This window comes from Ranitomeya imitator, chromosome 1 (assembly GCF_032444005.1).
Source record: "Ranitomeya imitator isolate aRanImi1 chromosome 1, aRanImi1.pri, whole genome shotgun sequence".
Classification (NCBI taxonomy): Eukaryota; Metazoa; Chordata; class Amphibia; order Anura; family Dendrobatidae; genus Ranitomeya; species Ranitomeya imitator.
Genome location: NC_091282.1, coordinates 349,655,774 through 349,677,506, shown reverse-complemented (window position 1 = coordinate 349,677,506; position 21,733 = coordinate 349,655,774). Strand labels below are relative to the sequence as shown.

Genomic DNA, 21,733 nt, shown 5'->3' with positions numbered 1-21,733 from the left:
CAAGTTATCTTACCTCACAATATAAATCTACAGCTGGTTTCCATAGATGCTTTAATCCCAAACCTTCAACATCATAGATCATCACAACTTCTTCAACCCTTTTGCCCAGCTGCAATAAAGACAAAAAAATTAAACCAAAAGGTGCTTTAAAACTGTGCTGATGTCATTCTACTAGAAAAGTCCAAAGAAAAAAAGTCTGTCTGCCGCGAAACAACCAGAGTTAAGGTATGTGCAAACGATGTCTTCTTCAGGCAACCTCCATTTCGAAACCTGCCTGAAAAAGCGCCAAGCTAAAAAGGTTAACAATAATGTATTAGAAAAAAAGATGTCTCAGAGGAGATCTCATTTATATGTATAAATACATGTGTGGTCGATACCAAGGACTTATTCCTTCCAAAGACCATACTAAGGACCAGGGCACACTCATTATGGGTGGAAGAAAAGGCAATTCCAGCAGCCAAATAAGAAAGGTGTCACGGGGTTACTGGGACGAAGCGGAGCCAGAAGACTGCAGCGTCTGGTTTCTCCTACTCCGGCGCTGAGAAGAAGCCCTTCTCTGTCTTATTAAATGTGCTTATTTCTTCCTGCAGAACAGGGGTTAATCAGCAATGTCGGAAATCTCTGTTCTCTGCTATGCTCGGTCAGCCACTCCTTTTCCCTATATAATCTGGGCTCTACTACCAATCCTCGTCAGAGTTAGCTTTTGCTGCTTGGCTAAAGGAGGGAGAGAAGTTGGTATGAGAAGGAGTGCTGGAGGAGTTATAAGCGATTGTTTGTTTTGTATGTTTGATAATTCCTTATCCTTCCCTATTTTGGTTTGTTTCATCCCCTTTCTGCACACCCTGTGGATTCCTCTGTTATATGTGAGTGAATATTTGGTGTTTGTGGAGTTTTCAGTTTCCCCTTGTCTGTGTTGCCTTGTTTTTCGGGTTGGTGTACTGCAGTGCACAGTAGTGCCCCCTTCTCCCTGGGTGGGGGAAGAGAACAGACGGAAGGCTACCGTATATACTCGAGTATAAGCCGAGATTTTCAGCCCAAATTTTTGGGCTGAAAGTGCCCCTCTCGGCTTATACTCGAGTCACGGTAGCGATGTGGTCGGTGGGTGAGGGGGAGAGGGCGCTGAGGAATACTTACCTAGTCCCAGCGATCCTCGCGCTGTCCCTGCCTTCCCACGGGCTTCGGTGCTGCAGCTTCTTCCCCTCTTCAGCGGTCACGTGGGACCGCTCATTAGAGATATGAATAGGCGGCTCCACCTCCCATAGGGGCGGAGCCGCCTATTCATTTCTCTAATCAGCGGTGCCGGTGACCGCTGATAGAGAAAGAATCTGCGGCACCGAAGACCAGCTGTGACAGGAGGGGACAGCGCGAGGATCGCCAGGACTAGGTGAGTATGTTATATTCACCTGTCCACGTTCCAGCCGCCGGGCGCCGCTCCATCTTCCCGGCGTCTGCGCTCTGACTGTTCAGGTCAGAGGGCGCGATGACGCATATAGTGTGCGCGGCGCCCTCTGCCTGATCAGTCAGAGCGGAGAGACGCCGGGACCGGACGCTGGGAGCTGCAATCAAGAGAGGTGAGTATGTGTGTTTTTTTTTATTGCAGCAGCAGCGGCCATGGCACAGATTTATGTGGAGCTCTATGGGGAGACATGAACGCAGCAGAGCACAGTATGGGGCAGAGCTATGGGAGACATGAACGCAGCAGAGCACTATATGGGGCAGAGCTATGGGAGACATGAACGCTGCAGAGCACAGTATGGGGCAGAGCTATGGGAGACATGAACGCAGCAGAGCACTATATGGGGCAGAGCTATGGGAGACATGAACGGTGCAGAGCACAGTATGGGGCAGAGCTATGGGAGACATGAACGCAGCAGAGCACAGTATGGGGCAGAGCTATGGGAGACATGAACGCTGCAGAGCACAGTATGGGGCAGAGCTATGGGAGACATGAACGCTGCAGAGCACAGTATGGGGCAGAGCTATGGGAGACATGAACGGTGCAGAGCACAGTATGGGGCAGAGCTATGGGAGACATGAACGCTGCAGAGCACAGTATGGGGCAGAGCTATGGGAGACATGAACGCAGCAGAGCACAGTATGGGGCAGAGCTATGGGAGACATGAACGCAGCAGAGCACAGTATGGGGCAGAGCTATGGGAGACATGAACGCTGCAGAGCACAGTATGGCACAGCTATGGGGCAATATGAACAGTGCAGAGCACTATATGGCACAGCTATGGGGAAATAATGATCTATTTTTGTTTTTGAAATTCACCGGTAAATGCTGCATTTCCACCCTAGGCTTATACTCGAGTCAATAGGTTTTCCCAGTTTTTTGTGGCAAAATTAGGGGGGTCGGCTTATACTCGGGTCGGCTTATACTCGAGTATATACGGTAATTTAGGAGATAAGGCAAGGGTGGAGGCTCCGGCATCTTCACCATCTTAAGTATCCCAGAGAACATGGCGAGCTAGGGCGCCACCTAGTGTTAGGTCCAGAAAAGGAGCCCCTCGTCCCAGGTCACCCGACAGCTGTGTTGTGACAAAAGGGTACTTTACAGGTAGATCAGTCAGATTGTGGAATGCCGACCACAAGAGGTAGTAATGGCAGACCCTAAGGCCGGCGTCACACTAGAGAGTTTTACGGACGTATGAGAGGCGCAAAAACTACGCATTGCACACGGACCAATGATTCTCTACGGGGCAGTTCCTATCTGCCGTATATTTCTCAGCCGTATTTTATGGGCGTAGAAAATCGCAGCATGCTGCGTTTGTCAGCATATTGCGCAAAAAATCCGCCAATGAAAGTCAATGGGGGCGAGAAAAATACGGATTATACACGGACCATCAGTGTGACTTGCGAGAAATACGCACTGGTGTTCTAGAGAAAAGCCGGCAATTCAGCGCGGTGTACAGTAAAATCACACTGACAGGTTTTATTAGAATAGAACAAATAAATGTATATATATATATATATATATATATATATATATATACACACATATATATATATATATATATATATATATATATATATATATATATATATATATATATATATACACGTATATACACACATATATATATATATATATATATATATATATATATATATATATATATATATATATATATATATATATATCTACTATATAATTGACCAAGGGTCACTTCCGTCTGTCCCGGATATTCATTGGTCGCTGATTGGTCTCGCCAGCTGCCTATCATGGCTGCCGCGACCAATCAGCGATGGCCACAGTCCGATTAGTCTCTCCCTACTACCCTGCAGTCAGTGCCCGGCGCCCGCTCCATACTCCCCGCAGTCACCGCTCACACAGGGTTAATGCCAGCGGTAACGGACCGCGTTATGCCGCGGGTAACTCACTCCGTTATCGCCGCTATTAACCCTGTGTGACCAAGTTTTTACTATTGATGCTGCCTATGCTCCGATAACCACTCCATGCAAGCGGCAGGTTCCGGTGGCAAGGATGGTATGCGACAAGGACCTGCCATGACATCACGGTCATGTGACCGTGACAGGTCCTGCGCGAGAAGGACCTGCCATGACGTCACGGTCATGTGACCGCGATGTCATCACGGGTCCTGCGCTACAAACCCTGGGACCGGAAGCTGCCGAGTGCGCCGCACACAGGCGACATGACTACAAGGGCTCCCTCGGAAGGTGAGTATATGTTTATTTTTTAACCTGTGACATACGTGGCTGGGCAATATACTACGTAGCTGGCCAATATACTACGTGGCTCTGTGCTGTATACTACAGCGCTGTGCAATATACTACGTGGCTCTGTGCTGTATACTACGTCACTGGGCAATATACTACGTAACTGGGCAATATACTACGTGGCTTGGCAATATACTACGCGAGTGGGCAATATACTACGTGACTGGGCAATAACCTACGTGGCTGGGCAATATACCACGTCACTGTGCAATATACTATGTGGCTGGGCAATAATGTTTTCACGAATATTTGAGCCCATGAATCCATTCTATGTCCATTTTGCAAGCCAGGGAGAAAATCTCGCTGTACGGATGCCATACGGATTACATGCGGAGGAGGGCATGCGTAAAATACGCTGCCACAGCCTGCCTACGGATGACATACGGATCACTGTTTTGGAAACATTCCTGCGTATTACGCATGTAAAATACGGACCGTATTTCCCTACGCTGAGAGTGACACCGGCCCAACAGTTTTAACAAAGGCTTGGATGATTTCATCAGTACAAATAATATGGTGGGTTATACATAACTTAGTGATAAACTGTATAATTGCTGGACCCAAGTCTTTTTTCAACACATGTAAAAATAACTTTGTGTGCATATATCTAGTCTTTTGGAGGTTCTTTTAACTGCTTCAATCTTTAAAAGCCATAAAGCGGGTAAAAAAAAAAAAATGGCAAGGAAGTTATCCTAAACTATAATAGCAAAGAAATATCCAAAAGGAACAAAGATGGAAACACTTTCATGTATACATATACAGATATATACAAACACTTTCTAATAAAAAGCACAAGAAATGAAAAATCAAACTACAAGTTGCACTGGAACCAAGCTTTAAATCTCTAAACAGGCATGTTATAACCAGAAAAAATATTGAAGTCTCTTTTTAAGCCTTTTGGGACATATCAGGTCATCATTTAGGCGTATTTTTCGCGGCGACACATATGCAGGGTCATACAATTCCAGCACTGTGGATGGAATTTCTAAAGTCTCATGCCCACTGTGCTGCTTTTTTTTCTCAGCGTAAACTGACCTGCGATGTGCATTTCAAATCTGCAGCAAGTCAATTTCTCTTGCGGATATGGTGAATTTTCTGCGCAAATTTTTCCATAGTAAATCTGCCACATCAAGAACTCACCAAAAACACATCATGGCAACGTAGCCATAAAGTTTGGAAATGCAGTGGCTTACAGTTCTATTGATTGCTACATCTCGTATCGCTACCTGAATCATCCTATCACTTATTTGTTGTGTCTAACATTTTACATCATAGAAACCTTAGTTCGAGGCTCTCACCTTCTCAGACTGCCTACGGCATTCCAGGTGCAGTCTCTCACAGTCCCTCATTTTGGTCTTTATAAGGTCTTGCCTGGAAGCAGAGAAGAGCAAACCCTTTGGGTCTAAAGGCCCGACAACGTCGTACCAGATAGGGCAGCCTTCCAGGTCATACCCGCACAGTCCTCCTGACAAATACTTCTGGACTGCCTGGAGAGAACAAATAAGGCACAACAGTGTTATATATAAAAAAGGCACCAGTCCTACAGTAACAAAGCAAAGCTATATCATTGCATTATCATTCATATACATGATCGTCCATTAACGACTAATACTCTTCTTTTCCATATAGTTTTTTCCTCACTTTGAGCTTTGATCAGCAAGAAGAAGAACTTGGTAGATGTCTAAATACAGGATAATTTGGACCAGCGTTTTTGTTCTTTAGTACAGGATAAATATATCTCTGCACCATTTTCTGGCCTATAGTACTCTCTGAGTTCACTGAAATCAGCCACAGAATTAATTGTTAAAATTCTGGATGCATAAAGGCAGGGGTATTCCCATCTCCAAAATCCTATCTCAATATGTAGTAGGTGTAATAATAAGAATATTAGCAAATTCCTCCAATTTGAAATGCAGTATAGTCCTTCTGATTCGCTATGGTGCTTACCCTGTGTGCAGGGCATTGCAGTAGCTTAGGTATCCATGGTTATGACCAGTCAGATAGTGACAGTTATTTGTTTTCGGTCGTAACCATGGATACCTAAGCTACTGCAATGCCCTGCACATAGCGAATGAGAAGAACAAGACTACATTTCTAATTAGACATATTTGCTCATATTATTATTACACAAACTACATATTGAGATAGGATCTTGGAGATGGGAATTCTCCTTTAAGGCACTCAGATTTTTATTTAAGCCATAAGAACTAATATACAGCAAGCCCACCCTAGTAGTTGTTCTACACGTCCATACTGTAATTTTTCAACTTCCGGACTGTAAAAAAAAATGGAGTGAATGAGAGCTATGTGCCAGAAAGGCGGCGCACTGTTCAGGCTTTGGATGATGAAATGCTATCATGGGCAGTATAGACTGTAAAGTGGAGGACAGTAATGGGGAAGTGGTTAGTAGGCTTAATAATAAAGGGTCAGGAAGATAATGACACGTACTGAGCAGTGGTCATTATTTATACTATTAAATACAATTTATGAAAGCACTTGTTTTAGGACATGACTAAAGTGGTGAATATAAATAGTGACGCCATTTTGTTTCCTTCTCCAAGACGCTCTGATGTTTTCAGAATGACATAATGATCACCCACAGCACAGACCTCAACATTACATAATGTGTTGGACATCTCCGGAATCGCAAGAGGTAAAACAGCAACTACTCTAAAGGGAAGTGTGTGCCAGACTGACAAACAAAACCTCACGGAAATACGATGCAAGACAGAACGGTGTACGTGGGCCCAAACGGCTGGATGAGGTCTTTAATAAAAACTTTAGGCAAAAAGTGAATGCAGTTAGGCCTCCTTCACCCAAAACACTGCTTTTAAAAAGGAAATTCCATTTTAACTATAATATATATATATTTATTTATTTGGCATTATATCTGGATGTTAGTGGTACCTATAAAATGTAAACCATAGTGCCAGTAGGGGTTATTACTAATCTGACACCTTTCTATATGCAGAACAGGTTTTGCTAGCAGATCAGTGGAAGGGATTTTGAAGGTCTGGGTAGCAGCCAGATGAACTGCTCGGCCTGAAATATACAACCTCTTAATTTCTGCGTACACATTCCTTGTATGAGCATAGCATTTATCAAAGTTAACAATTTCCAGTCCATACTACATGAAGCTGGGTTTCAAATGTTTCATTAAATAGTCATCAATATGATGTAGGGTGTGTAGTCAGAGATACAATACCGCAACGTTTCTTCTGCTCGGCAAGAAGCTCAGTCTTCCCACCCGTGTCTATGTGGGATGACACATTTGGGGACAGTTATAGTCACTTTTTAGACTGCAGGTTGTGTTTTTTATGCTCCCGTCACACATCCTCTACAGGAGCCATACTGTACAGAGCCTGTGTAACATTCTTCATGTATGATTGGGGACATATGTAGGGGAGGTTGGGGAGCACCGGATATACTCCTAATTAATAAGGCAACTGATAATCTAGTGTATGGCTATGTGAACCTAATTTTCGATAAACACCTAAAACCATTGTTAGGAGACAATATATAAATACTGTTGTAACCAGAGTTGGTGGAAATCGAGTTTCAGGATCTGGCCATTGGTCACGTCTGTAACCTGTGGCCATTGTATGGGGGATCTGAAAGTCGCCTCTTGCCTGACCCCATCATCAGCTCTTATTTTGATTCACAAGCCTGGCGTCATGCCACAATTATGACGTTTTGGCGATCTGGCTAATCAAAAACCAGAGTTTTGACTGCCATCAGGTAAGAGGCGGTATTCAGGCCTCCCATACAATGGCCGCAGATTACTGACATTGGCAGGGCCAGGTCCATTGGCCACAAATTCGCTCCAACTCTAGTTATAAATATTAATGGAGAAAAAAAAATGAAACATTAAATAGGGACAGGATTACGCTGCATATCACTCACTTCTGGAGGCTGCCACTTCTCCAGCACATTGTCAGAATCTATGTGCTTTCTAAACTCCATATTCTGCAGAAAAAGATGGGGAAAAGAGAAAATTAAAAAAACAAAAAACAATACAACTTTTTATTGATTTATTTTGTTTATAAATGTCAATAGGAGAGATAGAAATATATTAGAACTGAATGGTTTATGAACCTGTCATCTTCCATTATTTATATTAATTATTAAGAGACTCAATATTCAGAAATAGAGCTGCAAGGAGCCAGGTACAAAGTGCAGACATTTGGATAGGGCGTGGGTGCCGACTCCAAGGTACCTGTACCAAAGTGACGATCAGGTGTCTATAAATGCCTCTTGTGTGCGCCTCAGTGCCTAGGAAATAGGATTAGTGACACGTGATGCCATTGCGCAGGCTGATTTCATGGGCGCAGTAAAGCCCGATTGTCCAGATTTGATAGGGGATCTCTTTGATCGCCATGTGTTATGGGTCGGAGAACGTGCACATAGACAACTTCAGTGCTCTTTAACGTTTGTGTAAACAGCAGAGTTTTGACACAGGGGTTAAAGTTTACACATTTTATCACTTTTTTCCATCAGGGATAAAGTCCTCACCTTTCGGAGCATACTCTCTGATTTCTGCAGGTTAAAGCATCGGGCTGGGAGATGGGACAGAGAGGAGAAGAATTAGACAGAGATTATCAGGATATTACATTACAGACACATAATCCATAATCCTTAACCCTGCTATGACAAGATTGCCATTAAGCAAGGAGAAATACAATTGCAGCCTCATTTGCTAGAACAACCCACAGAACAGTGTAGGAACAATTCATGGAGAGCGTGCAGGGACTCGGGTACTGACACTGTACCTGGAACCTGTCCCAAATCTGCCTCGTCCACAGAGATTAAACAGAATGTAAACCAAGTATACAGTCTGGTATTACAGCATGGCGGTGTTCACATGGGCCTTGTTTAAATGACAAACATTATTATTTATCCCGGTCATTAAACAAACGATGGGGGAAAGATCCTCGGCCTATGACCTTTTGCATGTTTTACTTTATCCGGAGAGATTTGTTATCCTGATTTGGGGCTGAAAGAATCGATGTTCCCCCTCCATTGTGCAGGGAAATAATGAGGTTGGCCTCACATTAGTATCAGCGCTCAGAATGAACTCGCATTCAGGGGGTGGCTGTTCCTGGCTATATGTGAATTGATTTTGCCAACCTTGAGTGCCCTTGGATCACGCAGTAGTGCCAAGCGAAAAGTGCTGGGGAAAAAGCGATCGTTTTCCTTTTTACCACGCACATACATCCAGTACATAAGCTGGCTGTTCATTATTACTGGCGTAGTTTGTATTTTAGAAGTTTCTGGAAGAATGTATCATTTATTGTGTATTAACACTACTACATTCATTCCACCTAAATGAGTATTTGACAGGTCTCATACTATAGTAATATAGGTCAGTGGCTGCAAAGCACTTAGAATAGCTGGTTTGTCAGTTTTTGTAGATTGCTTGGTAAGTGGAGATCTGCTCGTTAAAAATCCTTTCTGTTCTGAAGAATAACAGGTTTTTAAAGTTGTTTACTGCTTGACGTTTGGGTTACCGGCCTCCTCTGAAGTCTCAGCAGAGGTTGGTCTCCTAGGCATGAAGCGCAGAGCTTGAAAGCTCCAACCTGTCAATCATCAGTAGCGCATCCACCTCCTCCCCCCTCCCTGCCCCCCCCCCCTCCCGCAAGCAGAAGACAGAAGGTGAAGGAGGTGGGGGAGCCATCCACTCATGGAGATTGAAGATGTGGCAACCCAATAAAAAGACAATTTTACTCTGCAAAAAAATAAGTCTGAGCTACTTTACGTTATAAGTGAAGCTTCTACGGTGCTTATAAGGCTCTCCACTCCTCTATCTAAGGATAGGACAGAAATCTTCACTATCAAGCAGATTAAAGGGGTTTTCGGGCCTTAAGGTACCATCACACTCAGCAACGAGAACGACAGCGATCCGTGACGTTGCAGCGTCCTGGATAGCGATCTCGTTGTGTTTGACACGCAGCAGCGATCTGGATCCCGCTGTGCCATCGCTGGTCGGAGCTAGAAGTCCAGAACTTTATTTCGTTGTCAGGTCGGCGTGTATCGTCATGTTTGACATCAAAAGCAACGATGCCAGCAATGTTTTTACATGGAGCTAACAACCAGCGAGAACGATAAGTGAGTCGCTGTTACGTCACTGGATCGCTCCTGCATCGTTCTGGAGTTGCCGTGTTTGACGTCTCTACAGCGACCTAAACAGCGACGCTCCAGCAATCGGCTCGTTGTCTACATCGCTGCAGCGTCGCTGAGTGTGACGGTACCTTTAGTCTGCAGTCAGTCTATGCGTCTGTAGACTTGTGAATCCTCACATTGATGCACTGTTTGCTGTGAGGCCTCCCTGGCGCAGGCAGAGGGCAGTCATGTGACCGCAAGCATGCGGTTTGCAAACTCCTGGCCACATTCCGACTAGACTATGTCTGGCGTCGTCCAATACACTTCCATTGAGTGAGGCGATGACAGAGTGACTGCAGACTTGTAGCCCAAGGCCGGATAATTCCTGTAACAGTCCATAGCATGGTTAGGCCTCTTTCACACTTCCGTCGGTACGGGTCCGTCGCAATGCGTTGGGCCGACGTACTGACGCACGTTGTGAAAGTTTTGCATGACGTAGGCAGCGGATGCAGTTTTTTGACGCATCCGCTGCCCATTCTGCAGTTCGGGGAAGAAGGGGGCGGAGTTTCGGCGGCGCATGTGCGGTTGAAAATGGCGGATGCAACGGACAAAAAAACGTTACATTAAACTTTTTTTGTGATGACGGTCCGCCAAAACACGACGGATCCGTCGCACGACGGACACGACATGTGGCCATCCGTTGCTAATACAAGTCTATAGGGAAAAAAAACGCATCCTGCGAGCACATTTTCAGGATCAGTTTTTTGCCCAAAACGATGAATTTGCGACGGATGACAAACGACGGAAGTGTGAAAGTAGCCTTATAAGTTATTTATAATCTAAGAACAGGCAACACCTGGGCTCTGTAAGGACTCCCTTTAAAGGGAGCCTGTCAGCCCATTAGTACATATGGAGGAGGAGTAGTATGGTGCATATTTCCCCTTCCCCTCAAAAAAGATACATTTTTTGTAGAGATCTGATGTGCAAGTGAGGAGGTGTAGAAGCCATATGTAAAATAGGCTGGAAGTGAACAGTGGGCGTGGCTGTACAGCTAGAGGAAGCATATGGGATCATAGGTATCATTATTATTGGCAGACATGTGACTATACAGCCATAGTACTACGTTGGCATGTACAAATGTGCCGACAGGTTCCCTTTAATTGCTGTCGGCACATTTTTATAAATAAAGCAGGCGAAAGTACTAGTATATTTCACCCAAGGAAAACTACTCCCATCCACACAGCCTTTCTAAAAACAAAACACTATGAGCATTCCGATAAATTCACCATACATTACACAAAGCACTTAAAACCAATCCCATGGCAGGGGACAGACGATAGTAATCCTCTGTTAGTGACGGCAGCTCATACACAAGGACGGCTAGGGTAGGATTCCTAGGACTTTATTGGGAACACATACACACAATTCCACCATGTCACTGAACCTTTATAAAAAACCATGCTTGTCTTCACTGGAATAAAAAGCATTTCCAGCTGCCTGTAAAGTCAGTGAGGATAAACCTGCTTTGATGATCACATTATTTGTAACAGAAAATCAGCGATCTACATAAGATAACATAAAAGCTGTTCCGAAAGAACTAATAATCTCTATAAAGCTAAGTTACCTTAGTTCATTCCTACCGATCGGCGGCAATAAAGCCAAAACTAAATCACTCTTATCTTCTGAAGTCAGGTTTCAAGGCCGCTATTACAATGTATTGATAACCATGTTACTGCGATTTCCATAGAAACCTCATTTACTGGAAAATCCTTTATCTTCCACCTCAGCTATCAATAACTAGTGAAGTTTTCATATCATTGGCCTTGTAATTGGCGTTTGGCTCTGGCCGATCTTAGGGTACCGTCACACTATACGATTTACCAACGATCACGACCAGCGATACGACCTGGCCGTGATCGTTGGTAAGTCGTTGTGTGGTCGCTGGAGAGCTGTCACACTGACAGCTCTCCAGCGACCAACGATGCCGAAGTCCCCGGGTAACCAGGGTAAACATCGGGTTACTAAGCGCAGGACCGCGCTTAGTAACCCGATGTTTACCCTGGTTACCAGCGTAAAAAAACCAAACAGTACATACTTACATTCCGGTGTCTGTCCCTTGCCGTCTGCTTCCCGCACTCACTGACTGCCGGCTGTAAAGTGAAAGCACAGCACAGCAGTGACGTCACCGCTGTGCTCTGCTTTCACTTTACGGCCGGCAATCAGTGAGTGCGGGAAGCAGACGGCAAGGGACCTGACAGACACCGGAATGTAAGTATGTACTGTTTTTTTTTTTTTACATTTACGCTGGTAACCAGGGTAAACATCGGGTTACTAAGCGCGGCCCTGCGCTTAGTAACTCGATGTTTACCCTGGTTACAAGCGAACGCATCGCTGGATCGGTGTCACACACACCGATCTAGCGATGACAGCGGGAGATCCAGCGATGAAAGAATGTTCCAAACGATCTGCTACGACGTACGATTCTCAGCAGGATCCCTGATCGCTGCTGCGTGTCAGACACAGCGATATCGTATGGATATCGCTGGAACGTCACGGATCGTACCGTCGTAGCGACAAAAGTGCCACTGTGTGACGGTACCCTTACAGTGATGTTACCTATGTGATATCCAGACATTCACAGTGACTGATAGCCAAGCTGGCCCTTTTTCCCTGTAGCATATTTCTCTTACCTCGAAGCCAGCGCAGCAGAAAGTAGTCATCCTGGCAGTAGGAAGGGAGCTGGGGCATAAGGTCTTTCACACTCTCACGGAACTATGGACAAGAAATAAAGTTATAATGCTGAAAATATTAGAAGCAGGACATATTGTAGGCTAAAATACGTTAACAAATACATTAAAACGGAATTTATTACGGTATTTTTTATTTGGAGATGCTCTACATACCATAATACAGACACAGTTTTTACATATGTTTGCAGAGACAGAATAGTGCACAAGCACAGTATAAAGGGACTACTGCTCTCAATATATTACTTTCCTAGTTCGTTCATCTACTATACAGACAAACTACGGTAATTCCCATAATGCTACTACAACAGCAATAACTACCCCAAGGTTGGATTCATACCATGTGTGTTTGTGATAGATTTAGTTTCCACCTAAATTTTTTTAAAGTAGTATGCCCATCTCCAAGATCAAATTCCAATATGTAGTAGGCATAATAATAATAATAATATTAGCAAATTCCTCCAATTAGACAGGTAGTATAGTTCTTCTGATTATCCATGTTGCTTACCCCGTGTGCAGGGCATTGCAGTAGCTTAGGTGTCCGTGGTTACAACCACTCATAGTTTCATTAGTTGTTAGTGGTCGTAACCATAGATACCTACGCTGCTGCAATACCTTGCACATGAGGTTAGCGACATGTCTAATCAGAAAAAATATACTGCATTTCTAACTGGAGGTATTTGCTAATAATATTATTACACTTACTGCATATTGGGATAGGATCTTGGAGATGGGAATACCCCTAATGCAATAATAAAGCACCATGTATAATGTATCTTGGTTTGTGGTGTGTTTTTTTTTTTTTGTTTATGGCGTTTTTTTTTCTTGGGATTTCCCTATAGTCTTCTCTGTGGAACTTATCAGGAATCTGTCAACTGATTGACATGGCTGGACCCAGAGACAGCATGAATGAGACCCTGGCTGTATTATGGCAGCAATGTATGCTGTACAGCCAGGCACTATAAGTCTCACATGACCGGTGCCTAGTTTCCCCACCCCACTCGCTAGCACTGACAGATCTCTCCCTATGTGTGTGTATAGGTAGAGATCGGTCAGTTTAGGGCAGTCATATAGGGAGAAGCAACTGAGACTTGCCTCGGACTAGTCATCCGAGTCACAGAGTCCCGGGTCGGCTTTTCGAAGTGTTTTCTCCGACATGATGCAGTGTTTCACAGTAGGCCATACACAGCTCTAGTAATGCAGCCAGTGTCTGATTCATGGCTCAGGCAGCATGAATCTGGTTCCCCTTTAAATATGCCAGAAAAATTACCAAAAAAATAGCCATTTTAAAATCCTATTTTTTCATCCATTTCTAAATGTTAAAATATTAGGTTTAGCCACTGTGAAAGAGCACAGATATTGCCTCTATAGTCAAGAACATGCATCTGAATGGCTAGGGCATGGTTCAGGAGGTGACGTATCACACAGGGGTCCAAGAGGTAAGGGGCGCCACATACACCTCCAAAGCAGGTGGAATTGTGCATTATTAGGCCTTTTATGATTACATCTGTCCAGAAAGGCTCTTTAACTATGATGTAACATTTGTTTTGGGGAATTTAATGTGTAATTAATAATAATAATCATATAACTGGGTCACTAAAAAAGTCCACCTGGTTGAATCGTATGATCTACTGCTAGTTAGAAATCATCAGGCACATGTACAGTTGTATAGATGGAAGCCGTGACTTAGCTGCACATAGTTCCCGATTTGCCTGGTTGTTATAGCAATCTATTCACCATGAATGTATGGTGGCGGCTGGCAGCAATGTTCCCATAGCACCACTCACTTGTTTCAGTACCTCCCAATTGGGCTGGGTAGGGTTTCACATTCTGGGATGTGTGGACTTTCAGGACTACCTCAAACACAATGAAGGGCTACTTTAAGCCTTTTGAGACTAACTAAAACATCTGCATTAGAGAAGAACAAAGTAACAACAAGGAAAGGCATTTCTGTGTCCGCACGGACAGTCAAAAGCGGGCACATATTTGTATGGGATATTGCTCAGATCAAATATAGAATGTCAGGAAGGGTCACACGGGCGTTTTGTGAAAGCATAATCTGTGGAACACATGCAGAAAAAAGGGATAGAGATTTACTAATGAAATCGAGCCAGAATTCTAGTGCACAAACCACATATGTTAAGGGTTTTAATCACTTTTTGGGCTTTTTAGAAAATGCAGAGTGACTATGTGTTTATACAGTACACCAAAGTAACTAAAGGTGTACTGTTTTTTTGATAAATGTAACCTGTCACTAGATTTATAGTGCCCGAGACACCATGGTTAATGCGATTGTTGTTCTGAAATGCCGCGGAGTGTCGCTCATTCTCTGGCTGGCTTCCCCACACTCACGTTGATTGACAGGTCTCTCCATATTTACACACACACACACACACACAGGAGAGGGGGCTGAAGGAAGAAGCAGGGGGCCATGCTGGACTAGTGACATTTCCACCTGTTTTCTCTGTAACGCTGCTGCGTTCTGGCTGTAGCTACTTGGTTTGGGCAGCAAAAATGCAACGACGGATACCCTTTAAAAAGGGTCTAAAAGTAAGCCAAGGAATAGGTGGTGTGAACTTAGACCAGACCGAGTAAAATGCAACATGAATCGCTGAAAGGGCAGGTGCCGATGGCCGTAGAGTCTCTCGTCTGAGAGAATAGGGTCATTATATGCAAGTTATACTCCAGAGTATGACCACAGTGCAATGCGATTTTCTCCAATGAGGAGAAGATGAAGAAAAAAAAGAAAAAAAAAAAAAAGGTCTCGATCTTCTCCATTCTGGGAGTCTGTGGAAATCAGGACTGATGTTATCTGAGTGCAGCTCATGTTTCTTACACAGAATCCAAAAATGGATCAAACCTGGGCAGGCAGTGATTTTTTTCCATCAGGCAGTCTCCGTCCGAAAAAGAGAAATATCAAACATGTGCGCGGCTCTATAGAATAACATTGGTCCGAGTGGGATCTGATGTTTTGTCGGATCACACTGGGACCAAAAATACAGTTGTCTGCACCTGCCCTAAGACAATTGGGTGCATTTTAAGCCCAAGTTTGTGCTATCCAACTGTGACACAAGATTAGGAATTCTCCTACAATGTGTGCAAGAGTATATGCACTTGGTGCAATAGTTAAAAATGAGGGTGGCTGGGTATTACATTTAATAGAAACAAAAAGAATACAACTACTAACGACAAAATGTGCGGTGAGGGCCTAGAATGCGCAGGCCATTACCACGCTAGGTGGATGTGGACTCAGAATTCATCAGTGTGACATCTGGCATTTTCGGGAAGTAACGCACCACGTGCCATGTGTGGTCCCAGCCTCAGAGGCACCGCTTGTTTTCTAGTAATCTCTAATATTCCCAAATAATTCCACCGTCTTCAGGGTACGTGGACTCGCTTTACAACATGTATGGGGAGTAAGTTAGGTGAGTGATAACTGTCAGTATCAAGAGCCGAATGTCCCCGTATCAGGTGTGCGATGGCACGGAGGTCATAAACACGGGGGCCTTAGCAGTCAAGGTCCTTGCTTTGCTCTATGAACCTGATTAGATAAATCAGTTGCAGTAACTCTTGGATGACGCCCAGGTTATGCATATAATACTGATATACATATATATTGTCAGTGACAGCCATTCAGATGCTAGTAACTATCCTAATAACCTATGTAGAAAAGCCGCGGAGACACCATCACGTGTTTCTCAACGCAAGGAATAAATAGCCAGGTCTTTCACCGGGAAGGAACAACCACATCCTTATGTTTATAGTCCTTTTACTAGGCACTGCTCCTAATAGCCAGTTTCCTACTCCGCACTGATGAGGGGCAAATACCCCGAAACAGCTGTCTGCGGATGGATACCATGTTTTGGCATAGGTGGTTTTCCTTTTTGGATGCTGCCCTTCCCAGTGAAAGACCTGGCTATTTATTGTTTGCGTTGAGAAACACGTGATGGTGTCTCCGCGGCTTTTCTACATGCATTTGCATATTTCCCATAAGGGATGGGGGCAGTGTTCTGGATCACTGCGTTGAGAAACACGTGATGGTGTCTCCACGTTGTTGGATGTTTTGATCTCCACGAGGTCATTCATCCTTATGTTTATATCCTAATAACCTACAGGCGATGAGAGGATAGGGCAAAAGTGTAAAATGCTGCATTTGTCCTGGATCTGCCGACACTGTCAAATCTAGTAAGGTAACCAAGCCACATCTCTATATACTGGATCTGTCAACAGATTTCAACACACTAACTGCATACATTACTAAACAGATCTCTCATGCCTAATGAGACTGGTGTATTTGCTAAATCCACATCAGAATGGCTACACAGTATAATCCTGATATTAAGACCTTAGGAGTCTAGCTACAGAATGAAATAGCTCATGAGCATAAGAGTATTCAAGCTCTGTCCACCCAGCTTGACAGACAGCTGCAGCTTGTACTGAGCAGTGTGAGATCTCAGCCAGTAGAAAAGAAACTGAGGAGCTGTCAGTCAGACTAAACGGGCAGAATTGGCTCTTAAACCATCAAAGTATTATATATAAAGCCAATCTGACACAGATTTTCAAAGTAAATACACCAGCCTTATCAGGGCTAAGAGATTTATTTAGCAATGTATGCAGTTCATATTGGGAAATGTGGTGAAAGATGCACTTTAACTCTATTTGATGCACCAACAGGCCTATTAGTGAATGTAATAGCACCACTAATCTACGGTAATATAATCTTAACGTTCATGCATCCATCTTGACTAGGAGGGATCTCCTGACCACCCTTGTAAAGAATCAGAGGTGTCAGATGATCTTTCTGGGCTAATAAACTAAGAAGGGCCATTGTTTTACATCCAGACCTCAGGCCATTTCACATGGCAATATTGTGGTCAGTATTTGTGAGCCTGGAGCGGGACCAAAACAAGAGAGCTGCTAATCTTTCCATGATAGATTTTCTCTCTACAGTTTCCACTTCTAGTTTTGGCTTACAAACATCTATGTAAAATATTGACGTCATGAAAGTGGCTTATGCCCGGAGTCTGCGGAGGTTGTATCCACTAGATTAGCTCTACTAAATCGGTTTTCTAGTTTTATGCACGGTAAGTAAAGATTTCATTATATAATGAAAAGTTATGAAACAGTTCTGCTGGCTGTGAATCCTATTTTTTCTAGAGAAATTAATTGTAAGATTCTTGTGAGCGTTTTGTGCCCACTTTTCCAGAGTTTTTCAGAGCGTACTCGCTCAAAAAAGTGTGTACACAGCCTATGATAAGTACTCCAGTTTCATCAGGCCTAAGATTTTTTTTAACAGTGTGAAGGGCGAAGAGGAAAACCAGCAACCCGATGGCTTGATACTATCAAGACCCTGGTGGCCCTATCTGGGCTTGCACAAGATCGATCTTCCTACAGAGCGATTATCCATCAAGTCATCATGGCTCAAGATCGAGCCGAAGGCTGCTAATAATAATAATAATAATAATAATAATAATAATAATAATAATAGTGAAATCTGGCGATAGGTCCTCTTTCCTCTGATGCCCAATGTTCCTCCTGTACAAAATCTATTTCTTGGAAGAGTGCTGCTCGGAGTGGCCATGGGCTATTCGCTCTACACATGGTGGAAAAAGAAGTAAGAACTTTTCTTTGAAAAAAAAAAAATCTTCACATGGAAAGGGAGAACTTTATAGACCCAGATTTTGCTTTGATTGCACTCGGGGGTCTCGATAACGGAGGGGACTCTATATACTGAATATTACATAGTATCACACCGGTCCTGTATTCAAGGTTCTCAGTAGCAGAGGGGACTCTACAGTTGTGCTCAAAAGTTTACATACCCCAGCAGAATTTTTGCTTTCTTGGCCTTTTTTCAGAGAATATGAATGATAACACCAAAACTTTTTCTCCACTCATGGCTAGTGGTTGGGTGAAGCCATTTATTGTTAAACTACTGTGTTTTCTCTCTTTAAATGATAATGACAACTCAAAACATCCAAATGACCCTGATCAAAAGTTCACATACCCTGGTGATTTTGGCCTGATAACATGCACAAAGGTTGATACAAATCAGTGTGTGTGCATAAAGGCGGAGTGAGTTTCTGGGATCCAGACAGACTCTTGCATCTTTCATCCAGCCACTGACATTTCTGGATTGTGAGTCATGGGGAAAGCAAAATAATTGTCAACGGATCTATGGGAAAAGGTTGTTGAACTGTATAAAACAGGAAAGGGAAACAAAAAGTTATCCAAGGAATTGATAATGCCAGTCAGCAGTGTTCAAACTGTGATTAACAAATGGAAAATCAGGGGCTCTGTAAAAACAAAACCACCGTCAGGTAGACTAAAAAAAATGACATCCACAACTGCTAGGAAAATTGTTTGGGATGCAAAGAAAAACCCACAAATAACATCAGCTGAAATACAGCACTCTCTGAAAGTGGTGTGGCTGTTTTATGATGCACAATAAGGAGGCACTTGAAGAAAAATGGGCTACATGGTTGAAAGCCATTACTGCACAAATGCCAACGATCCAAAACACAAGGCCAAGTCGACCTGTCATTGGCTATAGCAGAACAAAGTGAAGGTTCTGGAGTGGCCATCTCAGTCTCCTGACCTCAATATCATTGAGCCACTCTAGGGAGATCTCATGCGAACAGTTCTTACTAGACAGCCCAGGAATTTACAGGACCTGGAGGCTTTTTGCCAAGAAAAGTGGGCAGCTTAACCATCTGAGAAAATAAAGAACTTCATCCACAACTACCACACAAGACTTCAAGCTGTAATTGATGTTAGAGGGGGCAATACGGGTATGTGAACTTTTGATCAGGGTTATTTGGCTGTTTTGGGTTGTCATTAAAATTTAAAAAGAGAAAACACAGTAGTTTGGCAATAAATGGCTTCATCCAACCATTAACCATGAGTGGAGAAAATGTTTTGCTGTTATCATTCATATGCTCTGAAAAAAAAGCCAAGAAACCAAAAATTCTGCCGGAGTATGTAAACTTTTGAGCACAACTTTATATAAAGAATATTACATATTATCACACAGGTCCTGTATTCAGGGGTCTCAGTAGTGAAGGGGACTCTATATACAGAATATTACAAAGTCTCACACTGGTCCTGTATTTGGGGGTCTCAGTAGTGGAGGGAACCCTATATACAGAATATTACATAGTATCACACTGGTCCTGTATTCGGGGGTCTCAGTAGTAGAGGGGACCCTATATACAGAATATTACATAGTATCACACTGGTCCTGTATTCGGGGGTCTCAGTAGTAGAGGGGACCCTATATACAGAATATTACATAGTATCACACTGGTCCTGTATTCGGGGGTCTCAGTAGTAGAGGGGACTCTATATACAGAATATTACATAGTATCACACAGGTCCTGTATTCAGGGGTCTCAGTAGTGGAGGGGACCCTATATACAGAATATTACATAGTATCACACTGGTCCTGTATTCGGGGGTCTCAGTAGTGAAGGGGACCCTATATACAGAATATTACATAGTATCACACTGGTCCTGTATTCGGGGGTCTCAGTAGTAGAGGGGACTCTATATACAGAATATTACATAGTATCACACTTATCCTGTATTCGGGGGTCTCAGTAGTGGAGGGGACCCTATATACAGAATATTACATAGTACCACACTGGTCGGTCCTGTAGTCGGGGGTCTCAGTAGAAGAGGGGACCCTATATACAGAATATTACATAGTATCACACTAGTCCTGAATTTGGGGGTCTCAGTAGTGAAGGGGACCCTATATACAGAATATTACATAGTACCACACTGGTCGGTCCTGTAGTCGGGGGTCTCAGTAGAAGAGGGGACCCTATATACAGAATATTACATAGTATCACACTAGTCCTGAATTTGGGGGTCTCAGTAGTGAAGGGGACCCTATATACAGAATATTACATAGTATCACACTGGTCCTGTATTCGGGGGTCTCAGTAGTAGAGGGGACTCTATATACAGAATATTACATAGTATCACACTGGTCCTGTATTCGGGGGTCTCAGTAGTGGAGGGGACCCTATATACAGAATATTACATAGTATCACACTGGTCCTGTATTCGGGGGTCTCAGTAGTAGAGGGGACTCTATATACAGAATATTACATAGTATCACACTGATCCTGTATTCGGGGGTCTCAGTAGTGGAGGGGACCCTATATACAGAATATTACATAGTACCACACTGGTCGGTCCTGTAGTCGGGGGTCTCAGTAGAAGAGGGGACCCTATATACAGAATATTACATAGTATCACACTAGTCCTGAATTTGGGGGTCTCAGTAGTGAAGGGGACCCTATATACAGAATATTACATAGTATCACACTGGTCCTGTATTCGGGGGTCTCAGTAGTAGAGGGGACTCTATATACAGAATATTACATAGTATCACACTGGTCCTGTATTCTGGGGTCTCAGTAGTGGAGGGGACCCTATATACAGAATATTACATAGTATCACACTGGTCCTGTATTCGGGGGTCTCAGTAGTAGAGGGGACCCTATATACAGAATATTACATAGTATCACACTGGTCCTGTATTCGGGGGTCTCAGTAGTGGAGGGGACCCTATATACAGAATATTACATAGTACCACACTGGTCGGTCCTGTATTCGGGGGTCTCAGTAGTAAAGGGGACCCTATATACAGAGTAGGAGACATTGCTTTAGGTGAGGAGACTCTTTCCAAAGCTTCGGGCATGAAGGGGTGTGGTGGTCTGTGTTGTGACTCCTGCCTTCCCCGGGGGGCTCACTACAGGGACTATTGTACAAGTAGCTGGAAGAATCTCTGTGTACAGGAAACAGCCCTGGGGTCTATGGCTGGAGGGTCCTCCTCTGTGAGCTCATCCCGGGGCGGTGCGCAGGAGAGGGTTAATAGGAGTAGTAGTGGGCAGCAGCCGGATGAATGGCGTGTGGGTGGCACCCGCGCTATATCGGGGAGCTCACCTTGCCCAGGGCCTCCTCCTGCTTGGGACTCAGATCGCCAACCCGTCCACTCATCCTGCCACCTGCTCTCCAGCTGCCGCCTCGGTGCCCGGGAGGGTGTGTCGCTGTCGCACGGAGCCCCTGGGCTAGTTCCCTGGGTTATTATATGAGCAGCCCCGGTCCCCGCCTCCGCCACCACCGGCCGGCCTCTCCGC

General features: G+C 43.9%; 1 protein-coding gene across 1 annotated transcript in view; it reads right to left on the bottom strand.

The window, feature by feature from the left end:
- The window catches only part of SEC14L2 (SEC14 like lipid binding 2), a 51,583-nt gene extending 29,850 nt beyond the window's left edge, over window positions 1–21,733 (bottom strand). The window contains exons 1-6 of the mRNA XM_069760191.1: window positions 21,540–21,733; window positions 12,531–12,612; window positions 8,254–8,297; window positions 7,645–7,707; window positions 5,040–5,228; window positions 14–109 (exon numbers count right to left, since the gene is read on the bottom strand). Of these exons, the coding sequence (XP_069616292.1) occupies window positions 14–109; window positions 5,040–5,228; window positions 7,645–7,707; window positions 8,254–8,297; window positions 12,531–12,612; window positions 21,540–21,593 (528 nt within the window). The 5' untranslated portion in view covers window positions 21,594–21,733. The remainder of the gene's footprint in view (window positions 1–13; window positions 110–5,039; window positions 5,229–7,644; window positions 7,708–8,253; window positions 8,298–12,530; window positions 12,613–21,539) is intronic.